Source organism: Ascochyta rabiei, chromosome 5 (assembly GCF_004011695.2).
Source record: "Ascochyta rabiei chromosome 5, complete sequence".
In the NCBI taxonomy this organism is placed as follows: Eukaryota; Fungi; Ascomycota; class Dothideomycetes; order Pleosporales; family Didymellaceae; genus Ascochyta; species Ascochyta rabiei.
In genome coordinates this window covers 305,155-323,653 of record NC_082409.1, presented here as the reverse complement: position 1 = coordinate 323,653, position 18,499 = coordinate 305,155, and the positions used below count along the sequence as shown (strand labels likewise).

The window sequence follows — 18,499 nt, the reverse complement described above, 5'->3', positions numbered from 1 at the left end:
ACGATGCGTTTGTTCCTAACGTCGCCCCCTGTCTGCCCTGCGATGCAGATCAGTGTCCAAACAACAATTGTAATCAGTATCTACAACTCCTCGTCATCGCTGTCATCCCAGTCATATTCAATGTCATCGTTACGCGCGAAAGGATCGCAACGCGATACAGTGAAGGGGTTGCGTGTCGAGGCTGATGAAACACTCTGACCATCTTCCTGTCGTCCCTGAGGCTCTGGCTGATAAGCTGCAGTTCGAGACGCAGGTTCATGCTCTTCTTTACCAAGCATGGTGGCATTTTCAGTCATAACTTCAGCTACTACCGGTTGCGCTGCTTCTGACATGTTGTCCGCTTGTGCCGAGGCTTCAGAAACTCTAGGAGCAGGCTGTGCTGTATTCCTGGGAAGGATAACCTTGGTGCTTGCATCTCCTACTCGCTTTGTAGCTTTATCATCTGATGCACTGATCTGAGCTCCATTCTTTGAGATGTCCGTTGCGGTAGTCAACGTCGTTCTCGTCGAAACCGTAGTAGGAACCTCTCGCAAAGGTTCAATCGGAAGATCATCGCTTCTGACGACGTGAGTCTCGGCAGGTTGTACCACCTCTGGTCTAGGTTGCTTTAATGGAGTCTTGGTCGCTTCCAGCGTTACTAGCTCGGGTGGAGTCGACATATCGGCGTTGCAGCTGCGGGTGGTGTTCAGATCAGCAATCGCTTTGGAGATGGCATATGTTCGAGCTGCAGTGGAAGCCGTCGCTGCGCACGTTTGTTTCCACGTTGGACCCACTGGAAACCCTTGCCGCCGAATGTAATCTAATAGTCCGTTCCAGTCTTTTTCTTCTGGATCTTGGGACATCGGCAACGGCTTATCGAGGAATCCAGTACTCGATCGTGGAAATCTGTCTAGACTCCAGTCCACTGGACATGTATGTGAGATAGGGAACCAGCCTTTCTGACCACTATCGCATAATCTCCCATAGGCCCATTGATCGTTGTTATCGACCTTGTACACGATCACCGACGAGCCGAGCGGGAGCGGTAGACCACCGGGTCGCTCCGCTTCCAGGATTTCTTCGTATTCCACGTTCTCGTCTGCCATCTGGTGTAGTTGAGAGGTCTCGCGGGCTTCAACCTTCTTCGCTGCTTCAGCGGTTGCCTCTGGATTTTTCCGTTTAGTTTCTGTCGCTTCTAGGTCTCCTTGTGCTGTGATCTTTTTAATCTTCCTGAGCCTGCCAAAGATCTGGACGACTTTACGCTTCTCTCGCGCCCGCAGCGCGACTTTTGCCCATGGAGGTATACGGCCATCGAACCTGACTGGCTGCGTCTCAGGGACATCGATGAGCTTCAAATACTCTGCAGTGATAATCAGGCCCAGGTCGGTGGCGACATATAGCTTACCGTCCTTCTTGTGGAGGTATAAGTCGACATCATTCAGTACCTTGGTTGGGCTTTCTTTACTTGGGGTACGACCCAATAGGTCGATTGCAGTGGGCCAGCCGTACTCTGAGAATGGCCTCAAGCTCGCCTCAATAGCGTCGAGCGCATCGAAGACAAGCTCTTCTGGTGGGCAGTTGAGCAGCTTGGTACTGTCGGAGTGGTCTATCAGCCCACTATACAAGACCGGTACGCTCTCGTTATCATAATCGAGGATCTTGAAGTCGCACTCTGGATTAGGAGCGACAGGAGCAAACAATTCATCGAATGGCACCGCTCGTGCCTGAGGCTGTTGTAGAGATGAGCGATGCTTTGTTGGCAGCTTTGTGACGCCTGGAGAAGCTCGATGAATTCCTTCTGCTACCGATGCTGGGCACTCATTCTTCGCGCACAGGGGAGAAAACGGAGAGGAACTGCGCGCCTGACGCAATCGCTTGTATACAGGCTCTGCATCATCTGTGCCGTCCCTTTGCCGCTTCGTCTTCTGTGGGGTTGTACAGCTCGGGGTCGAAACTGCCAGGGTCACGTCCAATATTTGTGTCTGACACGCAATTTTCCGCGTGTTTGGTGACAATGGTGACTTCGCTGCCTGTTCGCTTACAGCAAGCCTGCCTTCCAGTTCGAAACCTCTGACTCCAATGCTCTTACACCCTTCACGTAAGGCTGTGACGGTCTTTGGTACTGGCGGCGTCCGCTGTCCTGAAAGCCTCTCACCTGGCTTAGATGGCCTGGTGTTCCTGGACTCAACGACAGTAATTTTTTTGAGGTCTTGAGGGTGACACTCAGGTTTTGGAGTACCATTGCTAGAAGGCGGACTCGGCTGCTGCGAATGCACCTTGCGAACTGTTCGCCCGGAACACTTGACGGTAGGTATGGTAGAGGCATCTGCGGGCTCTATGGCGCTGCTGCTGCGAACTGCCGTCGGGCAGTGAATCTGCTGCTTAAGTTGCAGGGCATTCGGACGAACAGTCTGGTGCCTCTTGCTGCCTTGATTGCGTCGACCCTCATCACCAACACCGACTCTCGATCTCTTCCGCTTCTCTGAGCCCATTCGACTGCCATTGTTGTCCTTGGTTGAAGCCTCTAGTCTTGGTAAGAACTTGATGTTGTGTTCATGTGGCTTTGGACCTTTCGTTTGAACACCTTCCGAACTACGTGGTCGCTCTTGCTCCGGCGAGTGCAAGTGGGGCTGGGCGCCGCGGGGGTGTTGGCTTTGACTGAAGCGACCGGCCGGTGAAGAGTGTTGGTTCTCTCCATCGCGTTTGATACGGCTCTGGAGCTTCGTAGGCTGGCGTGGCTGTGTTTGCTCTGAAACATTGTGTTCTGCCTGGCGGGCGCCTTCTTGTCGGTGACTTGCACGATACTTCGAGGCGCGCCCGCGAGACTCCTGGCTTCGATCGTATTGTGCTCCAGAGCGGGAGTCTGGATCTGAAATGAGATTTCTATGTTGTGCTTGAGGCTCTGGTCTGAGGATTTTATTGATGGCACCGAGCTGACGCATCGCGCCGTGCTGCCGCCGTGGTTTGGTCATGATCGTTGTCGATGCTGGTAGGTGAGAACAGTTTCTGGCCTTCGATAACTATGATGTCGTGCGGAAGGTCTGTTCTTGTGTGAGACAAAGGGTTTGTAGGTTGCGTTGTCTCGCCAAGTGCGCGTTCCCCAGTTGTTCGTCAAACCACCTTCACTTACGCGACACGAACCAAATGTCAACACAAGCCATCTGACATATTTTGGTTGACCGGTACGCAACAAGAGCTTAAAAAAGCTACCTCATACCTGCCTCAGCAAAATTCATATGTTCTCTGTCGCTCCTTACGCTTTCACTCTGCACGTGGACCAAGTGCTGGTTGCAAAGCAACGGCTTAGGCAGAAGGCTCATATCGTAGTACACCAGACTTCCAATCATCTTGCTATTCGCACCTACGAAATTCTCTTGTATCTGTTCTTTCTCAGCATGTCACTACTTATGATGACATCACTACCTCGTGTGTGCCTTGGGGACTCGTGAGCTCGCTGGCAAATTCTAAGCTTTCGTTGCAAGCCTCGTCCACTCTCACGCAATAGAGGCACATGATGAACACACTTCTCCACTGTGAGTTCCGGACCCACATGATTGTGAAGCACATGGCCCACGAATTGCGCACCAGATATGGTTTGCAAGACAACACTCATTTTCGCGGAGTGCTCTGACATCATGCTTCCCATCATTTGGCCATGCGGTCACTAGGATGCTTGCTTGTCAGCAAGGACATGGTTCCGACACCTTATCACTCGGTGATACAACGGGGCTGTGAGTAGATCAATAGCTTATCGTATAAAATGTTTTACTAGCACTTTTCTGGGCTGGATCAATAGCAGCTTTGAAAACATATCGTTGAGCCAACTGTGACTGCGTTAGACTCTTCCCAAGAACGTTCACAAGAGATCCTTCCTCATCACTCTCCTCATTTTCCCAATACGTCAGAGGCGCACTGTGCGGTTCTACGTCAACATGAAGAATCCTGCCTAACGGTTATGTATCCACACAGTGTGGTGCGCACGTTGTGAATTCACATCTTAATGCGCCTGCAACCAAGATAAAGGTCTTCGATCGCCTCTTTTTCAGTCATCAAAGCAATAAATTTTGATCGACTACCATCACACATCGATACTCAATATGTCTGAAATTCAGAGTAAGCTCGATCTCGGGGGTGGACGCCGCGGCGGGGTTTCCGGTCAGGGCGGTTAAAGTGGCCAACCTGGTAGCAAATAGGCAGCCTGCAGTTGCTTTTACCATATCATATAGGCTGTGTGACAGGACACAATAGGAAAAATAAAAAATTCGGTTCCCATCTTCGCTTGTTGTTCTTGCTCCCTTTCACATTCTTACGTCTGGACAATGCTATGTGTAGGCTATTGTCCATCACGTAGGTACTCTAGTCAACGTAAATGCACAAAGATGTCATACTGCATATGTGGATAATCACTTAGAAGTTTTGGTGCTTAGCAGTCTAGAGTGGCTTAGTTCCCATCGAAAAATTTCTAATGCAAAATTGGCATGTACGTATGCCGGCTGACCAATTAAGGTCTATCATCGCTCTCTCGAAGACTTCCAGCTATTAAGAAATAACCAGTCCGATCAACGCTTTCTCAGCATCAGCTCAATCGTTATGTCCTTCGTTTGGGCAAGTGTTACCCTCGGCCGTCAAGGGGACAAATGATACAGGGCCTGTGTCGGACGGATATATAACTTAGTATGTTCACTAATGGCTCTGCCAAGTTTAATGGAGTCCGAATCATAGCCGAAGTCTCTTTTACATCATCTTTCACATCATCTCTCATCTCACTCTTTGCCTACCCTTCCCTATTTTGCTTGAAAATCTGTCATGTGAACATCCAGACAAGGACTTCAACATATGTCTCCTCGCACACTCCAACCACCAAGAGTATACCGGCCTATCGTACTCAAGTAGCTCCAACGTCCACAGAAGCTGTCGAACTCTATAACGTCATGTTGTCGCGACCTGGCACCAAGCTTGCTCTGACTTGCCAGCGCCATTTCAAGATCAAGGTTTCCGATCACGGCAAAACAAGTTTTCTACCGAAAGGCATAAATTCAGCCAAGATATCCACGTGTTTTACAACTACAAAGCTTGTACGCATACCATAAATTGGCCAGCTCGACAAAGCTTTTGCTGAAGGCTAGCGAAAGCTTCCAAACGAACTGCGAATCGAGATTTTGGCTCGAAATCTGGTATCGTCAAAACCCATATGCATCCACCGAAAGTTCGCGCGGTTACGTTCTGGGGATATTTGCGACTTCACCCTTGGACCATCCTTCCGTCACCACATTGCACTTGGTCGTGAGTTTGCCACACTCTCGATCCAAATCTTCTACGAGATGAATGTGTTCAGGGTGCAGCACAGCCACCTCCCTCGATGGACCGTACGACTTGGGCAGGGACACTAAATGGCCGTCCGCAAAAACATTCATAGGCTAGTCCTTGCCGAGAACGACACTTACAGATTTGACCGAGTCTGGCTAGCAAAGTTGTCAACAATCAAGTCAATCAACTTGGCGGCACCGGCTTGAATTGGCTTGGTCAGCGTAATCAGAGCAGCAAATTAAATTAATTAGATTGCTGTAGAGGCTTAATTAACTTAGTTAATTAATTTAATTAAGTAATTTAGTGTAGTAAAAGAATACTCTAGTACAAAATTAGTAAGTATCTGTTCCCTAGTCTCCTATTGCGTACTTAGAGTCTATCTTATTGTTAGTCTACCCCTCTGTTTAGGCTCTATTTAGTATTAAGAAACCTGCGCAGATCTAGCCGCGCAGTGCCTGTAGAGCTAATAATAAGTAACTATTTACTTTACGCTGCTTAGGCTTAAGTAGATTACTAAGCTTGCTAAACATACGCTTATAATTGCTGCTAGAGGCAGGGATAGTAAGTATATTAATAGCTAACTGCGCAAGGTTAAGATATACTAGCTTAAGCTAGAGCTAATATATAACTACAGACTCTATAGTATTACTCTTATAATACTTCTATGTCTACTATAGCTTATACCTATACTAGTTATTATACTTATTAGTAACAGCTATAGCGCTAGTTAGTTTAGAGTTAATAATAGCATTAATAGCGTTGTTAATAGAGCTACCTGCTGCTAGCTTTAGGTACTGTAGAGGTAGCTCCTTAGGCTTATACGTAGCCTAAATCCACAGAAAGCTAGCATAGTATCTAGCTAGTAGCTTAGTTTTATCTACCTATACTTTCTTATAGTATAATTTATAGTATAGGTAGAGTAGTATAGTAGTATAGTAGTATAGTAACTTAGTAAGCTTACTGTAGTATTTATTTAGCTTATTCTAGCTAGCGCGTATGTTAATTAGTAGGTAGTCTTTAGGTGCGTTGTACGCTTTATAGTTAACTAATTTAAATGCTATAGTAATATTCTTATAGGTGTTAAGTAGATAATTAAACACTAGAATAACCTTATAGCTGGCGCTAAACTTACTATAGATACCCCTGCCTTTAAGCTGCTTAGTGGCAAGCTTTAATAGCTAAAGGACTTACAAATAGTTAGTAAGTACCTCCTAATTAGCTGTAGTTAAGCTATTAGAGCGCATCTATAATGGCACGCTAACAGTACACACCTTGCCTTAGCTTATTTATAGGTTATCCTTAGCAGCTTAGTAGTAGATATAGTAACTAATATAGAGGTAGAGAGGCTCTTAGAGGTAGATAGCGCGCTTAATAGTAGCTTTGTAGCTATTCTAGCAAGTAACAACTAGCTTAATAGGCAGCATAACCTTACGCTGCAGCTTAACTAGCAGGCTCTAATTAGCGTAGTGTTAATAATTATCTAGTAAATTATACTGTTATAGTGTTTTAATATAGTTAATAACTGTAAAAAGTACGCTAATAGGTCCCTTATAGCGCTAAGACTCTATAAACACTACCTTATTAGCTGCAGTAGCTAGTAAGCTATTATAACTCTCTTTATTACGCCTAAATATTACCTATTAGCTAATAAGATTTATAATATAGTAGCTGTAGCATAGTTATATGTTACTTATGTTTTAGTTATAGATTTCTGCTAACCTAGCTACAGTAAGGTTATTAAGGGCAGCGTTGTTAAGAACAAAACACCCTAGTTAGCTACTGCGTACGCTAAATTGCTGTAGGATTAAGGTAATAACTTTGCCTATCTTCTTACTAGTGTAGTAACCTGTAAGCTGCAGCAGAGCTAGTTGCAGGTCTCTTACTTTGCTAGTAGCGTTAGCAAAGTAAGCAATAATACCTAGAAAGGTATAATAGCTACCTTTAGCTAACTAACTATTAAAACTTATATAGATCTTACTAACAGTGTTAGATAAGGCCTAAGTAACCTGTAGCTGTATAAACGCGTAGACCTTTATTACAAACCTTAATACGCTGTTATAGGACACCTACAGCGCCTACGCTGCCTCTAGGTTTACAAACTCTATTATTTACCTAAATAACAGCGTCTTAAACTTGCAGAGTAGGTAGTTATTACTTATAAGCTACAATACAGCAGCTATATAGAAGCCCTATATATTAAAGTTACCTATAGTGTTAGCTATTACGCGCAGTAGCTACTAGCTGTTAGTAAGCATTTAGCGCAATAATTGCTGCCTGTTAGCTATAACTAGAGCTGCTAGCTTACTATTAGTAGTTATCTAATAAGCTGTAAGTAAGTAGTTAGTAGCAGAAGTAGTTGCGTTAGTAATGTTGTACTTACTACTGCCTTACGCGCGCTGTTAATAACAAATATAGCAGATAAAGAAGACTTAATAAGGTAGTAATTTAGTAACTGTATAATACCTATAGTAATAGACCTAGCTTTTCTTCTATAATAACTGCTACGCTAGCAAATAGGTTGGGGTTGGGTCGGGGTTAGGTCGCGTCACGTGACAACCCCTACCTAACCCTAACCCTAACCTGCGCTAACGCCTGCTAAGAGGGTTGGGGTTAGGTAGAGGTCGTACAGACCAGGGGTTAGGTAGGGGTTTAACACGTGACACAACCTAACCCTAACCTAACCCTAGCATTTAAGTGTCTTTACTACAACAGGAGCAGTAGCTATAAAAAAGAGTAAGACCCTAGCGGTATTGTAATAATATATAATAAATAGCTGTAATAAATAGCTGTAATAATAACAGGCCTACTTTTTACTATAATTATATCCTACAATATAATAAACATGTTACCTAAATATATTTAAAGGAGATGTATGTTACAGGTATTTATACTGTTTAAACCCTAGTAAATCCATCTAATAGATTACTGTACCTTTTTAGTCTGTGTAGCTTAGGTAGGTTTAAGCTAAGCCCTTATAATGTAGATTAAGTTAATATTAAAATATACGCTCTTATCTATTATAGTATAGTAGGATACCCCTAACCTAACCTAAACCTAGGCAGACCTAACCCTAACCCACGCTAGTGCTACCCCAACCTAACCCCTACCCGCACTAGGGCAACCCCTACCTAACCACAGCCCCTAGTCTGTGCGACCTAAACCTAACCACAACCCCTAGTCTGTGCGACCCTGACCCAACCCTAACCCCTATGTAGGGTACCCCGAACCCATTTGCCAGCGTAATAACTGCGCTAACAGCTTTATTAACCTAGGTAATTACTGCTAATTAAGACCTATAAAGTTATCTGTAAGCCCTTTAAACAGCATGTTAATACTATTACTAGGCTTACTAGAAGCCTCTATAGCAGCTGCAGAATCCTCCTCTAGCACTAACGCGTTAGCTAGCTAATTATTGCAGACTTAAGTCTCCTACAGCGCCTTAGTTACTACTAGGGAAGCTGTTAACAGCAGGTTAATAGGCAGAGAAGCTAGTAGTAATAGTAACAATAGGGACTTAATTAGTAACAATAGCTGCTGTAATAGCTGTAATAGGCGCTAGGTAGGTAGCAGCGTAAGCTGCCTTTAGCTCTCTAACAGCTGCTAAGTAGGCTTATAGCAACGTTTAGCTAGCAATTTAGCTGCCTTAGCTGCCTTAATACTATGTTTAGGAGGTATAGTAACAAGATAACATATATAAAGTAAGCCTATAGATAAGATAGAGTAGTAGTTAATATGTTAAAAGTAGTACATACGCGTACGTTAATAGCTAGAGGTAACTAACTATTATAGGCAAGTAAGCTAATTAGTAGCTTAATAACAGAAAAGTATGCAATAATTAATTAACAGCTGCCTCTACAACCTTACTTTTTCTATGCCTTAGCTAAGTAAGTAAGCAATTAAGTTAACTTAAGCAATCTTACAGTCTATTGCAGCTTAAATTGCTTGCAAAAACAGACGTACGGGATTGATTTAGTTAACTTAGCTATTTCTAATTAAGTTAATTAAGTTTACCAAGCCAGCTTGCTTGTTGACAACTTTGCTGGCTAGACAAGCTTGCTGCAGGCAAACTCTGTTTTGACAGACTTCAATATCTTCATCTCAATTTCGACCCTACCGGCTGGACTACTTTGTACTGCCCGGACGGGCTCAAATGGTGGGGACACCGTGTCCATTTCAATGTAAAAAGTGAAGTGAGCGTTGAACGCTATTTCGACGAAAATAATGAGTTTTCCCGGTAACGTGATGACTCTGGGCTTGCCAAAATCGCCAGGGTCGAGAAACACATTCGCGGACTGGTCGAATTTGCGGAGTAGATGGATCCATGGCTGTACGATGACAGGACAATAGTTGGAGTTTGGTCAGCGGGAGAACAGAGGAAGGCAGAAAACACAGCCTAGTGTCTTCTTGAAGATCGCAAGAACGATTCTTCTCGAGTAATGGCAGCTGCTTCGTCGTGATGAAGGCACCGCCAGTAAGGACGTGTGCTAAATAGCTGATTCCAAAATTACACAATTTGACTGACCTGACACACACAAACGTTATCATACTGTGGAATTCGAAAAGAAAATATTATTATCCTTTCACTGCAATTGATATTTCTGGGGTCTCCTGCTGTCATGCGACGTCGCTCAAGTGAGTGAACGTGCGCCAACAAGGCAGTTGCGTAACCCTGGCTCCAGACAAAGAGTGAAAGTCTTTGTCATACGTACTATTTTCTGTTGCATATAAATTAACTCACTAAATCTTCCCCAAGCTACCTTCCTCACTATGGACGACCACCCAGCTCACGCAATGCCAGACAGCACTACTACCTACCATCTCATTGAGAAGCGACAATCAGGGACCGAATCGTTCGAGCTAAAGGTTCCAATGATTCTCCAGACCGGCACCGAGGTTCTAATCGCCAGTCAAAGTGGTATCAAAATCGAAGTTCTGGAGGAATCCCGGTGCTGTTGCTACGTTTGCACACACAAGGAACCCGCCCTACCGCACTGCTTAGTCTCCTCTAGCAAACCGATCCGAATCCTTACAGAGGATGAGACGCGTATATCGCCAGTAGAGTCACTAGGGATGGACTTTGCACAAGGCTGGAACAAACTCACAGACGAGTTAAGAATCAAGATCCTGGGGTACAACTTGACTCAACAATGTATCATCACGCAAAGGGAGCCAGAGAAAATCGATCCACGAGGGTTCACCACTGATTGTATCCTTCACCATCATATTGCTTTTGGCCCTGTATTCGCAACCCTCGCAACACGGGTCTTCTACGAGACCAACACCATTCGTCTGGACCACGCGCGTCTGCCTCCTCGAGCTACACGTCGATACATCAAGAGAGTCTTCGTTCCTGTCACAGTCCCGTCTACAAGCAGTTGGAGGACCTTGAAGACATTGTCGGTGGCAGCGGCGGCGGCGAGTGGATTTGCGGGAGTACGATATGTCACGATCGAGTTTGATATGGAAGCTATCGCTGAAGAATTTGCGGAGAATACGGATCACTACATGCATATGAGCCACATCAGCCTTGGTTGCAAGGGATCCTTGAGCTTTGAGTATCGAGGCTCCCGCAGGTCAAGCGAAATGCGGCAATATGAGCAGTTTGCTCGAGAACTCATTGCGTTCACTGAGTGACGACGTTATCAGGGACTTGTGTAACTACTGAACGGTCAAGAGGACTGATCACTTGGATTCGTTACGTGCACGGCACGAGCATTGTTGAGCCACAAACAGCTGCTATACTTCATTACATAGGTCTTGACACAGGGACTGAATTGCCAACTGAGTCATTTTTTACTCCTATCTGCTGTTGCTTGCATGCGTCTACAAATTTGAATCAGGCACCCACGAATGCAGAGAAAGTGAACTAAGGTGGATTGAGCCGTTCGGTCACTGACTATATCGGAGCAACATGAATTGAGGATATCAGCGGAAAGATGAACACATCTGCAGGAACAAAAGGCACGGGCATGATACTAAGCATGCTAATCACCTCTATTGATTGATGGTGCAGGACTTCGAGAACAAACAGCCGTACTGCCAAAACGATCATGCTCAGAAATTTGCTCCTTACAAGTGAAAGGCTGGCTTCCTCACCCGCGTGTTGTCCATTGCTCATCGTTGCTGCCTTCACTACCTGAAACAACACTTGAGCCCAACCAACTGATATATTTACGCCAACCAACCAAGCACGAAAATCCACCAGGTGACCTCCAGGAAACAATGACTCATGCGTCTACAGAGCAGCTGGGCACCGACTTCGCAAACGGCTGGCGGAAGCTGCCCAATGGGCTCAAGGCCGAAGTCCTCAAGCACAACCTCGTATTCGGCAAGCGTATCACACATCGCAGGTCCAATGGCTACTTGCATGACCCGACTACAGTGGAAAAGGCAGGGGAGTTTGATCACGGCGCGATTCTTCGTCATCGCATTGCTCTGGGACCAGAGATTGCAGTCCTGGCCTTGCAGGTCTTCTACGAGGAGAACACCACCGAAATTTCCTGCAATAGGTTTCCTATCTATGTACCCCCACAGAATGTCCGCCACTACATAGTGAAATTGACATGGCCCAAGCTTGATGCTCAGCACTCATGGCCTCTCAGCTCCAAACTTGCCACAAGCGCTTCACACTTCAACAAACTCCGGCATCTGACACTCGTGTTTGCTGTGCTGGTAAAGCAGTGTGACATTGACTTCTGGCGCGATTACGCCAAATATGATATGCCAAAACTCCTATCGTGTTCAAGTGCAAGGGTGTTGTTGAGGTCATCGCGATGGGAGATGAACAGCCACACCTTTATTCTGTTCCAGACGAGATGGAACAGTGTATTCAGGAGAAGATCATGATCGCCAAGTCATTGCTAACACAAAGGTCGATATCGACTGGCAGCTTTTATACCGGAGAGCGTTTTGCTGACAAGCTACAGAACGAACTTTGCTCACCCAAGCGAACTTGGATCGAGAACAGCACGAGGACCGCGAGCCTATCAACGAAGATGCAATGAACGACTCTGGAGCAACCAGAAAAAGAAGGGTGTTTCTTATTCCGTGTGAGAGATTTCGAGGGGTGGGCATTGCGGGTTCCAGCTGGACCAGTGTGCAGGGCGAAAACGGAGATCGCAACATAACGTGACGTGTGAGAGCACGTGCATGAGATGTCCAAGACCAGGGTGGTCGAAATCGAGAAGCTTGCTAGCAGAACTAGCATTGCTTCTCCGAATAAGCGGTTCCGTCCATCAAGACTCCATAAATACCTCTCTCCCTTGCGTGTGATTTGCATGGGCTCTGCGAAGTCAGCCCAGGCACCTAACTCGGTGAAGCGTACACAGAAGGACCAGTCGAGTGCTTTGGTGATCCGACACTGCGCTCGATTCAATCTGCCTTCTTCTTAAAGCAGCTACTTTGACCTCCCCGACACGACAGCATGTTGGTGCCAGGTCTGATTGATCTGGTCATCTGGCAGTAAGCACGAGCTGGAGCAAACCCACTTAGCCGCACGAGAGCGTCATGATGTTCGCTCTGCACGCACTCTCGGTCGGCAAGATGATGTACACGGTTCCAAGGTCAGTAAGGCGACTGAGCGTCTGCCAACTGCAGATGACATGGATGCAACGCAATGAGGCAAAGAATGCCACGAGTGCTCTGGGCCGACTTTCGATGGAACTCAAACCTGTAGCGTTGGTGGATGTGATAACATATCGCGTCGAGAATGCTTATTTGTGGATGAGGCGCAGCGCCATGCAAGCTGACACAGGAGGATCTCACAGGCACATAAGCGGCAGCAAAAGTCTGGATTGTAATAGTTGATCTGCACATGCTCGTTGTTAGCAAGACGTTCTCGTGAATGTGCCGCCGCGTGAAGGGCTTGAAAGCTCGCCAGATCTGCGCTCAAGTTAGGTCAGTCACCAACTTCCGCAGTCACTCCGTCTCCAATCGAGCGGCGGTGTCAGCCAAGGCCAGATTTAGTTTGTCTGGAGGAGGGTGAATCTTATTTAATATTGTTATCGCAGCTTCAGTAGTGCTGCACCTCAAACGGTCGAATCTGAATGCCTGATATGCCTACACAGCCCAGTCCTCCTCCTCACTCCAAGCTTGGTCGCGTCAGCCCCACAGCAGTCCATGAACTCTTGTTAACAGCTGGTTGGATGGCAGAATGGGAGTTCCACAAGGTATCTCATCGTGTCGTACCCAGCAAACCACTTGATACCATGAACGATTTTCCTAGCCAATACAGGCTTAGAGCTTCTTACCTTTCAAAGCCTTCGCCTTCGCCTCCTTGACCTTTGCTGCCTCTTTCTCGGATTTGGGGGCCTCCATGGTCTGTGTGAGCAGCTTGGGCAAGAACTTGCCGACACGCTCCTGGTAGACCTTGTACTCTGGGTACTTGCCTGAACTCAGCAACTCAGTAAGCCAGGTGCTGGACTGAAAGAGGATCAAGTAAGAGAAGGCGCCAGCAAACGTCCAGTTTGTGAATGTGTAGCTCTCCAAACAGGCCCACTGATACAGCGACACCCAGAAAGCTTGCTCGGCAGCGAAGTTGGGATGGCGTGACCATGCCCATAGGCCGCTGGTGTTGAAGCCACGGTCGAGTTGCTCGCGTGTGAACTTGTATTCGCTAGGGACCTTGGCGGTCTTGCTGTAGGCGCCTTTGGCCTTGTGGAAGATCCATTGCTGTTGATCGGCGAAGAACTCGATGACTACAAGCACGAACATGCCCTTGCTGAATGCGGAGTCGTAGCCTGAGAAAGTGTTTCCAGTGATGCGCGACGTGAGGAGCAGGACGTAGGTCGGCGTCGTGATGATCCAAAGTAGTATCTGTATCATAGGTAAGGCATGTGTCATTGACATGCAATGGGCGGTGCTTACATTCTGGGCCAGCGAAATGAAGACAATGTTGAAGATGAACATTGGGGCCGGGCCAACGTAGTCCTTGACGACGTTCCACCTGTAGTCCTCGCTTCCCACTTGGTAGCCGCCTTTCCGCCAGTAGTTGAACGTCAACCGCGCGCTCCAGATGACCGACAGGGCCATGACATGATCGATTCTCGCGGTGGGCAAGCCGTTCATATGCGCCCAAACATCATAGTGAATGTTGTAGATGGCGGGCAGAAGGCTCCATAGACGATCGACCTGCGAGTAGTTGCGGTTGATCTCGGATACCACGAAGACAATGGGCGACAGGAACAGCGCAAAGGCCAGGCTAGACATGAGAGGGTTCGTCGAGACATAGAGGTGCTGCAGGGCCTGGCGGTCGTTGATGCTCTCAATGATCCTGTACGGCAAGTCGTAGAGCTGGGGCAGGTATGGCTGCACCGTTTTGCTGAAGTCGGCACATTCGGGAAGCTTCTTGACGAGTGGCAGCGCCAGATCGAGGGATGCACGCGGAACGAGCATCTTGTCTCAGAGCTTCTGCAACAGGGAAGCTTGGTACGTAATGCTAAAACGCGTTTGTTGACGGTGGAGGGTTGCGAACGACTTGCGACTGTGGAAACAAGATGACCTCATGAACTCTGCGGCTCCACATTGGTAGGAAGCCAAGCCACGCTAAAGAGCCTCCGCTCGCGCCTTCCCCGTATCGACGCGCCGTGCGCTTACCCTTACCAGGCCAGCATTGATGGGAGAGACACGGCGCCTTCAGATCTAAACGACCACTCCTGCGTCGGTCCTGCTTGCAATAGATACGACCATCCCGACCCCCAGATGTAAGCCCAAGTATGTGCTCCTGAATGTAGGAAAGCTGCCTTCCGGATTCACGCTCTCACGTGCTTCGCCTCAACCCTTTTTTTCTCTACCGCCATACAAGTACGCCGACGAGATGAGAGTGCTGTGCGTGGCGGAGAAGCCGTCCATCGCAAAAGCGGTTGCAAATCACCTTGGCGGCCGAGTGACGACGGTGCGTAGCAGTGGTCTCCTCCAGACAGCAAGGGTGAGACGACAGAACTGACTGCGAGCAGGACAGTGTTCGCGGCATGCAATGGGTCAAAAACTACAGGTTCGACTTTCGTTTCCAGCAATGGGGACAGTGCGATGTTACTTTCACATGCGTTGCGGGCCATATCGTGGCCAACGAGTTCCCCGACCGATATAGGAAATGGCACGCATGTTCGCCTTCAGACCTGTTTGATGCTCCCATACAGAGTACTATCGCAGAGGTATGTCAAGAGCTCGGCGGCGGCAACTGTTCGTTTCAAACACGGCAGCTTATGGGTGCGTAGGGCAAGAAGGCTGTGGCAAGCAACATCGAGTCGCAAGCCAGAGGCTCCCAGATTCTGTTCATTTGGACCGATTGTGATCGTGAAGGCGAACACATCGGCACTGAGATACGAGACATCGCTCTGAAGGTGAATCCTAGACTGCGAGTCTACCGTGCACGGTTCAGCAACATCGAAAGAGCGTGAGTATCGATACCTGCGTCACTGGCATCTATCTCGTTGACACTCTCCAGACACGTCATTCAAGCTTCGCAAAACCCCATACAGCTCGACGACGCCCAGGCCAATGCAGTGGCTGCTCGGATTGAACTCGACCTGCGGCTTGGTGCAGCGTTCACACGCATGCAAACATTAGCCCTGCAGAACTTGATCCCTACCCACGGTGACGAACGCGGTAAGCTGATCAGTTACGGGTCCTGCCAGTTCCCGACTCTAGGTTTCGTCGTCGACCGATACCTTCGTGTACGCAGCTTCGTTCCAGAACCTTTCTGGTACATCAAAGTCCATCATACCAAGGACGACGTGGAGGTCAAGTTCAACTGGCGACGGGGCCACTTGTTCGATCGCATGGCCGTCACTCTGGTCTTTGAAAAGTGCTTGATTTCGAAGACTGCCAAAGTCATCAAGATGGCGAAAAAGCCCACCAAGAAGTGGAAACCGCTGCCTCTAACAACAGTCGAGCTGCAGAAGATGGGCAGTAGGTTCCTTCGTATGACGTCGCAAGATGTTATGAAGGTCGCCGAAGATCTCTACACCAAAGGCTGGATCAGCTACCCACGTACCGAAACCGATCAGTTCGACCGGGGAATGGATCTCCGTAACCTCGTCTCAAGGCAAACCCAGGACGGACAGTGGGGTACTTTCGCTCAAGCTCTAATGAGCGGTGGGTTCAATCAGCCACGCAATGGCCGCAACAACGACAAGGCACACCCTCCTATCCACCCTGTCAACTATGTAGCATCCAGCGCTCTCCATAGCGAGAATGAACGCAAGGTTTACGAGTTTGTCGTTCGCCGCTTCCTTGCCTGTTGCTCCGAGGATGCAGCCGGAGAGGCAACCGACATTGAAATCGACTATGGAGCTGAAATCTTCCATGCTCACGGTCTGCGAGTCATTGCAAGAAACTACCTTGATGTGTATCCCTACGACAAGTGGGAGAGCAGTCAGCAATTGCCGCACTATGCGGTAGGCGACGTCTTGGAGCCCACAGAGGCGAACATGTTCGACGGCAAGACTTCAGCACCCAGCTACCTCACCGAGCCGGAGCTCATCGCCTTGATGGATGTCAACGGGATTGGCACGGACGCAACGATGGCGGAGCACATTGCCAAGATTCAAGAGCGTGAGTATGTCATCGCGCGGCCCAAAGGCGGGGTTGCAGCGAACGCTGGCAATGGCGCAGGCAGAGGACGCGGACGAGGAAGAGGAGGTGGTGCTCGAGGAGGCCGAGGCGGCGCAGCCACGGGTCATGACGGAGGTGGGGGTACAGGCACCGGCGGAGTGCAAGAGTTCATTCCGACGACGCTGGGTGTCGCGCTTATCGAAGGCTACGACAATGTGGGCTTTGAGACGAGTCTCAGTAAGCCCTTCTTACGCAAAGAGGTGAGTGGTTTTTGGCAGGGTTCATGAACTCGATTGAGGACACTCGCTAACCCAGCGCAGATGGAGATTCAGATGAAAGCCATCTGCGAAGGCCGCACGACGCGCAACGACGTGGTGCAACAGAATCTGGAACAGTACCGGGCCGTCTTCAACCGGACTGTGCAGCAGATCAGCGTTCTCAAAGCCGTAAGCAACGATATTCTCCGAGTATTGTGTGAGAAAAGGTAGACTAACGCAAGCGAGGCCATCACCAAGTACGTGGTGCAAGCGAATCACGGGTGATGTGTAGTCCACATGCACCGGCGCAGACACACTTACGTCAAGGACGATGCACTCGAGCCAGACTTGTCGCGGGGTGTCTGCGAGCGATGCACACACGTGTGCAAGATTGCTTCTTCCCGAGCTCCGGAGCGCACTCGAGCGACGGCACGCTTGAGCATTTTGGCGTGCGGTGCTGCGAGGCGTGCCAGTTGCAAAGAGGGGCTTCGCCATGGCGAAGACCGGAGCGAGGCTGATAGCGGCACAAGGTAAACCCCGCGCGACGCTGATAAGACCAATGGGTGTTGGGACTGCGAACGCATGGGGGCATTGGAGGCGAGACGACGCTGAACGCCGGACGACGCTGGACGAGCGCACACCCGGTCTCGGCTGGTCTCGGAGGCAGAGGCAGGGCGCCGCGCATACCTCGCAGCGTGCTTGCTTGCATCGACCTTGCTTGCATCGAGCGTCGTGATGTTTGTGGAAAGACGTTGACGAGGTACAAAGCACAAAAGCACAAAAGCAGCGTCACGATGTGACCATGGCGACCTTTGCGGCGGTGCGAAAGGGGCGAGGCATGTCAAGTGAGTTGCGGCCCTGCTACATGAGGCGTGGCTGCGTGGGGATCTTGGAGACTTGGACGGCGCAGTGTTCCCTGCTGACAGATGAGGACATTTGCCATCCGGCCATGACGGCTACGACCGAGTGTGGCACGCGGCTGCCCTGGGCGCCAATCAGAACGCGCGCGCGATGCCATGCGCCTGCCCGACACGCACTTTCAACTTCCTTGGTTTCCGACAGCGTAGGTGCCCTCATGCAGGTGCGACTCTAGCCACTCCACCACAGCGACCGGGGCGCGGCCCTTATCACAGCTGACGCCCGCACTGCGCACGCCCTCCACACACACACGCCTACTTCAAAACATCCACAGCGCGCACACTGAATATTGCCCCTTCTCAGACTCCCTCGCTGCTCGTTCCAGATACTGCTCGCCAACTCTCTGACACGTCTCCTGTCCGTGTCTCGGCTGTCCTGCCTGCTCCCCGGATCGCCGATCCGCCAAACGCGCTCGAACCCTCCAACGATCAAGCGGCGCTGCAGCAGCTTGCTCCGGGAACCGCCAGCACACGACAGCAATTATC

General features: G+C 48.8%; 5 protein-coding genes across 5 annotated transcripts, besides 13 other annotated features; 3 read left to right on the top strand and 2 right to left on the bottom strand.

The window, feature by feature from the left end:
• Window positions 1-80: 80 nt before the first annotated feature.
• Window positions 81-2,951, bottom strand: EKO05_0003233 (uncharacterized protein; the record flags this gene model as incomplete). The annotated part of the gene is made up of 1 exon (XM_038945425.1): window positions 81-2,951. One exon carries the CDS (start codon window positions 2,949-2,951, stop codon window positions 81-83), a length of 2,871 nt encoding a protein of 956 aa, XP_038801026.1.
• Window positions 2,952-5,445: 2,494 nt separating this feature from the next.
• Window positions 5,446-6,192: a dispersed repeat.
• Window positions 5,523-5,587: a tandem repeat.
• Window positions 6,193-6,232: a tandem repeat.
• Window positions 6,233-7,798: a dispersed repeat.
• Window positions 6,888-6,896: an inverted repeat.
• Window positions 6,888-6,956: a mobile genetic element.
• Window positions 6,941-6,993: a tandem repeat.
• Window positions 6,948-6,956: an inverted repeat.
• A 51-nt stretch (window positions 7,799-7,849) lies between the features above and the next one.
• Window positions 7,850-7,878: a tandem repeat.
• A 106-nt stretch (window positions 7,879-7,984) lies between these two features.
• Window positions 7,985-8,072: a dispersed repeat.
• Window positions 8,073-8,163: 91 nt separating this feature from the next.
• Window positions 8,164-8,259: a dispersed repeat.
• Window positions 8,260-8,526: 267 nt separating this feature from the next.
• Window positions 8,527-9,327: a dispersed repeat.
• A 726-nt stretch (window positions 9,328-10,053) lies between these two features.
• On the top strand, window positions 10,054-10,920 carry EKO05_0003232 (uncharacterized protein; the record flags this gene model as incomplete). Its single annotated transcript, XM_038945426.1, has 1 exon — window positions 10,054-10,920. The coding sequence occupies one exon, from the start codon at window positions 10,054-10,056 to the stop codon at window positions 10,918-10,920; it is 867 nt and encodes a 288-aa protein (XP_038801027.1).
• Window positions 10,921-11,508: 588 nt separating this feature from the next.
• On the top strand, window positions 11,509-12,132 carry EKO05_0003231 (uncharacterized protein; the record flags this gene model as incomplete). Its single annotated transcript, XM_038945427.1, has 1 exon — window positions 11,509-12,132. The coding sequence occupies one exon, from the start codon at window positions 11,509-11,511 to the stop codon at window positions 12,130-12,132; it is 624 nt and encodes a 207-aa protein (XP_038801028.1).
• A 1,389-nt stretch (window positions 12,133-13,521) lies between these two features.
• Window positions 13,522-14,679, bottom strand: EKO05_0003230 (uncharacterized protein; the record flags this gene model as incomplete). The annotated part of the gene is made up of 2 exons (XM_038938386.2): window positions 13,522-14,100; window positions 14,152-14,679. The coding sequence occupies 2 exons, from the start codon at window positions 14,677-14,679 to the stop codon at window positions 13,522-13,524; spliced, it is 1,107 nt and encodes a 368-aa protein (XP_038801029.2).
• A 421-nt stretch (window positions 14,680-15,100) lies between these two features.
• On the top strand, window positions 15,101-17,381 carry EKO05_0003229 (DNA topoisomerase; the record flags this gene model as incomplete). The annotated part of the gene is made up of 6 exons (XM_038938395.1): window positions 15,101-15,178; window positions 15,240-15,437; window positions 15,501-15,679; window positions 15,731-17,099; window positions 17,160-17,285; window positions 17,343-17,381. The coding sequence occupies 6 exons, from the start codon at window positions 15,101-15,103 to the stop codon at window positions 17,379-17,381; spliced, it is 1,989 nt and encodes a 662-aa protein (XP_038801030.1).
• Window positions 16,903-16,951: a tandem repeat.
• Window positions 17,382-18,499: the final 1,118 nt, after the last annotated feature.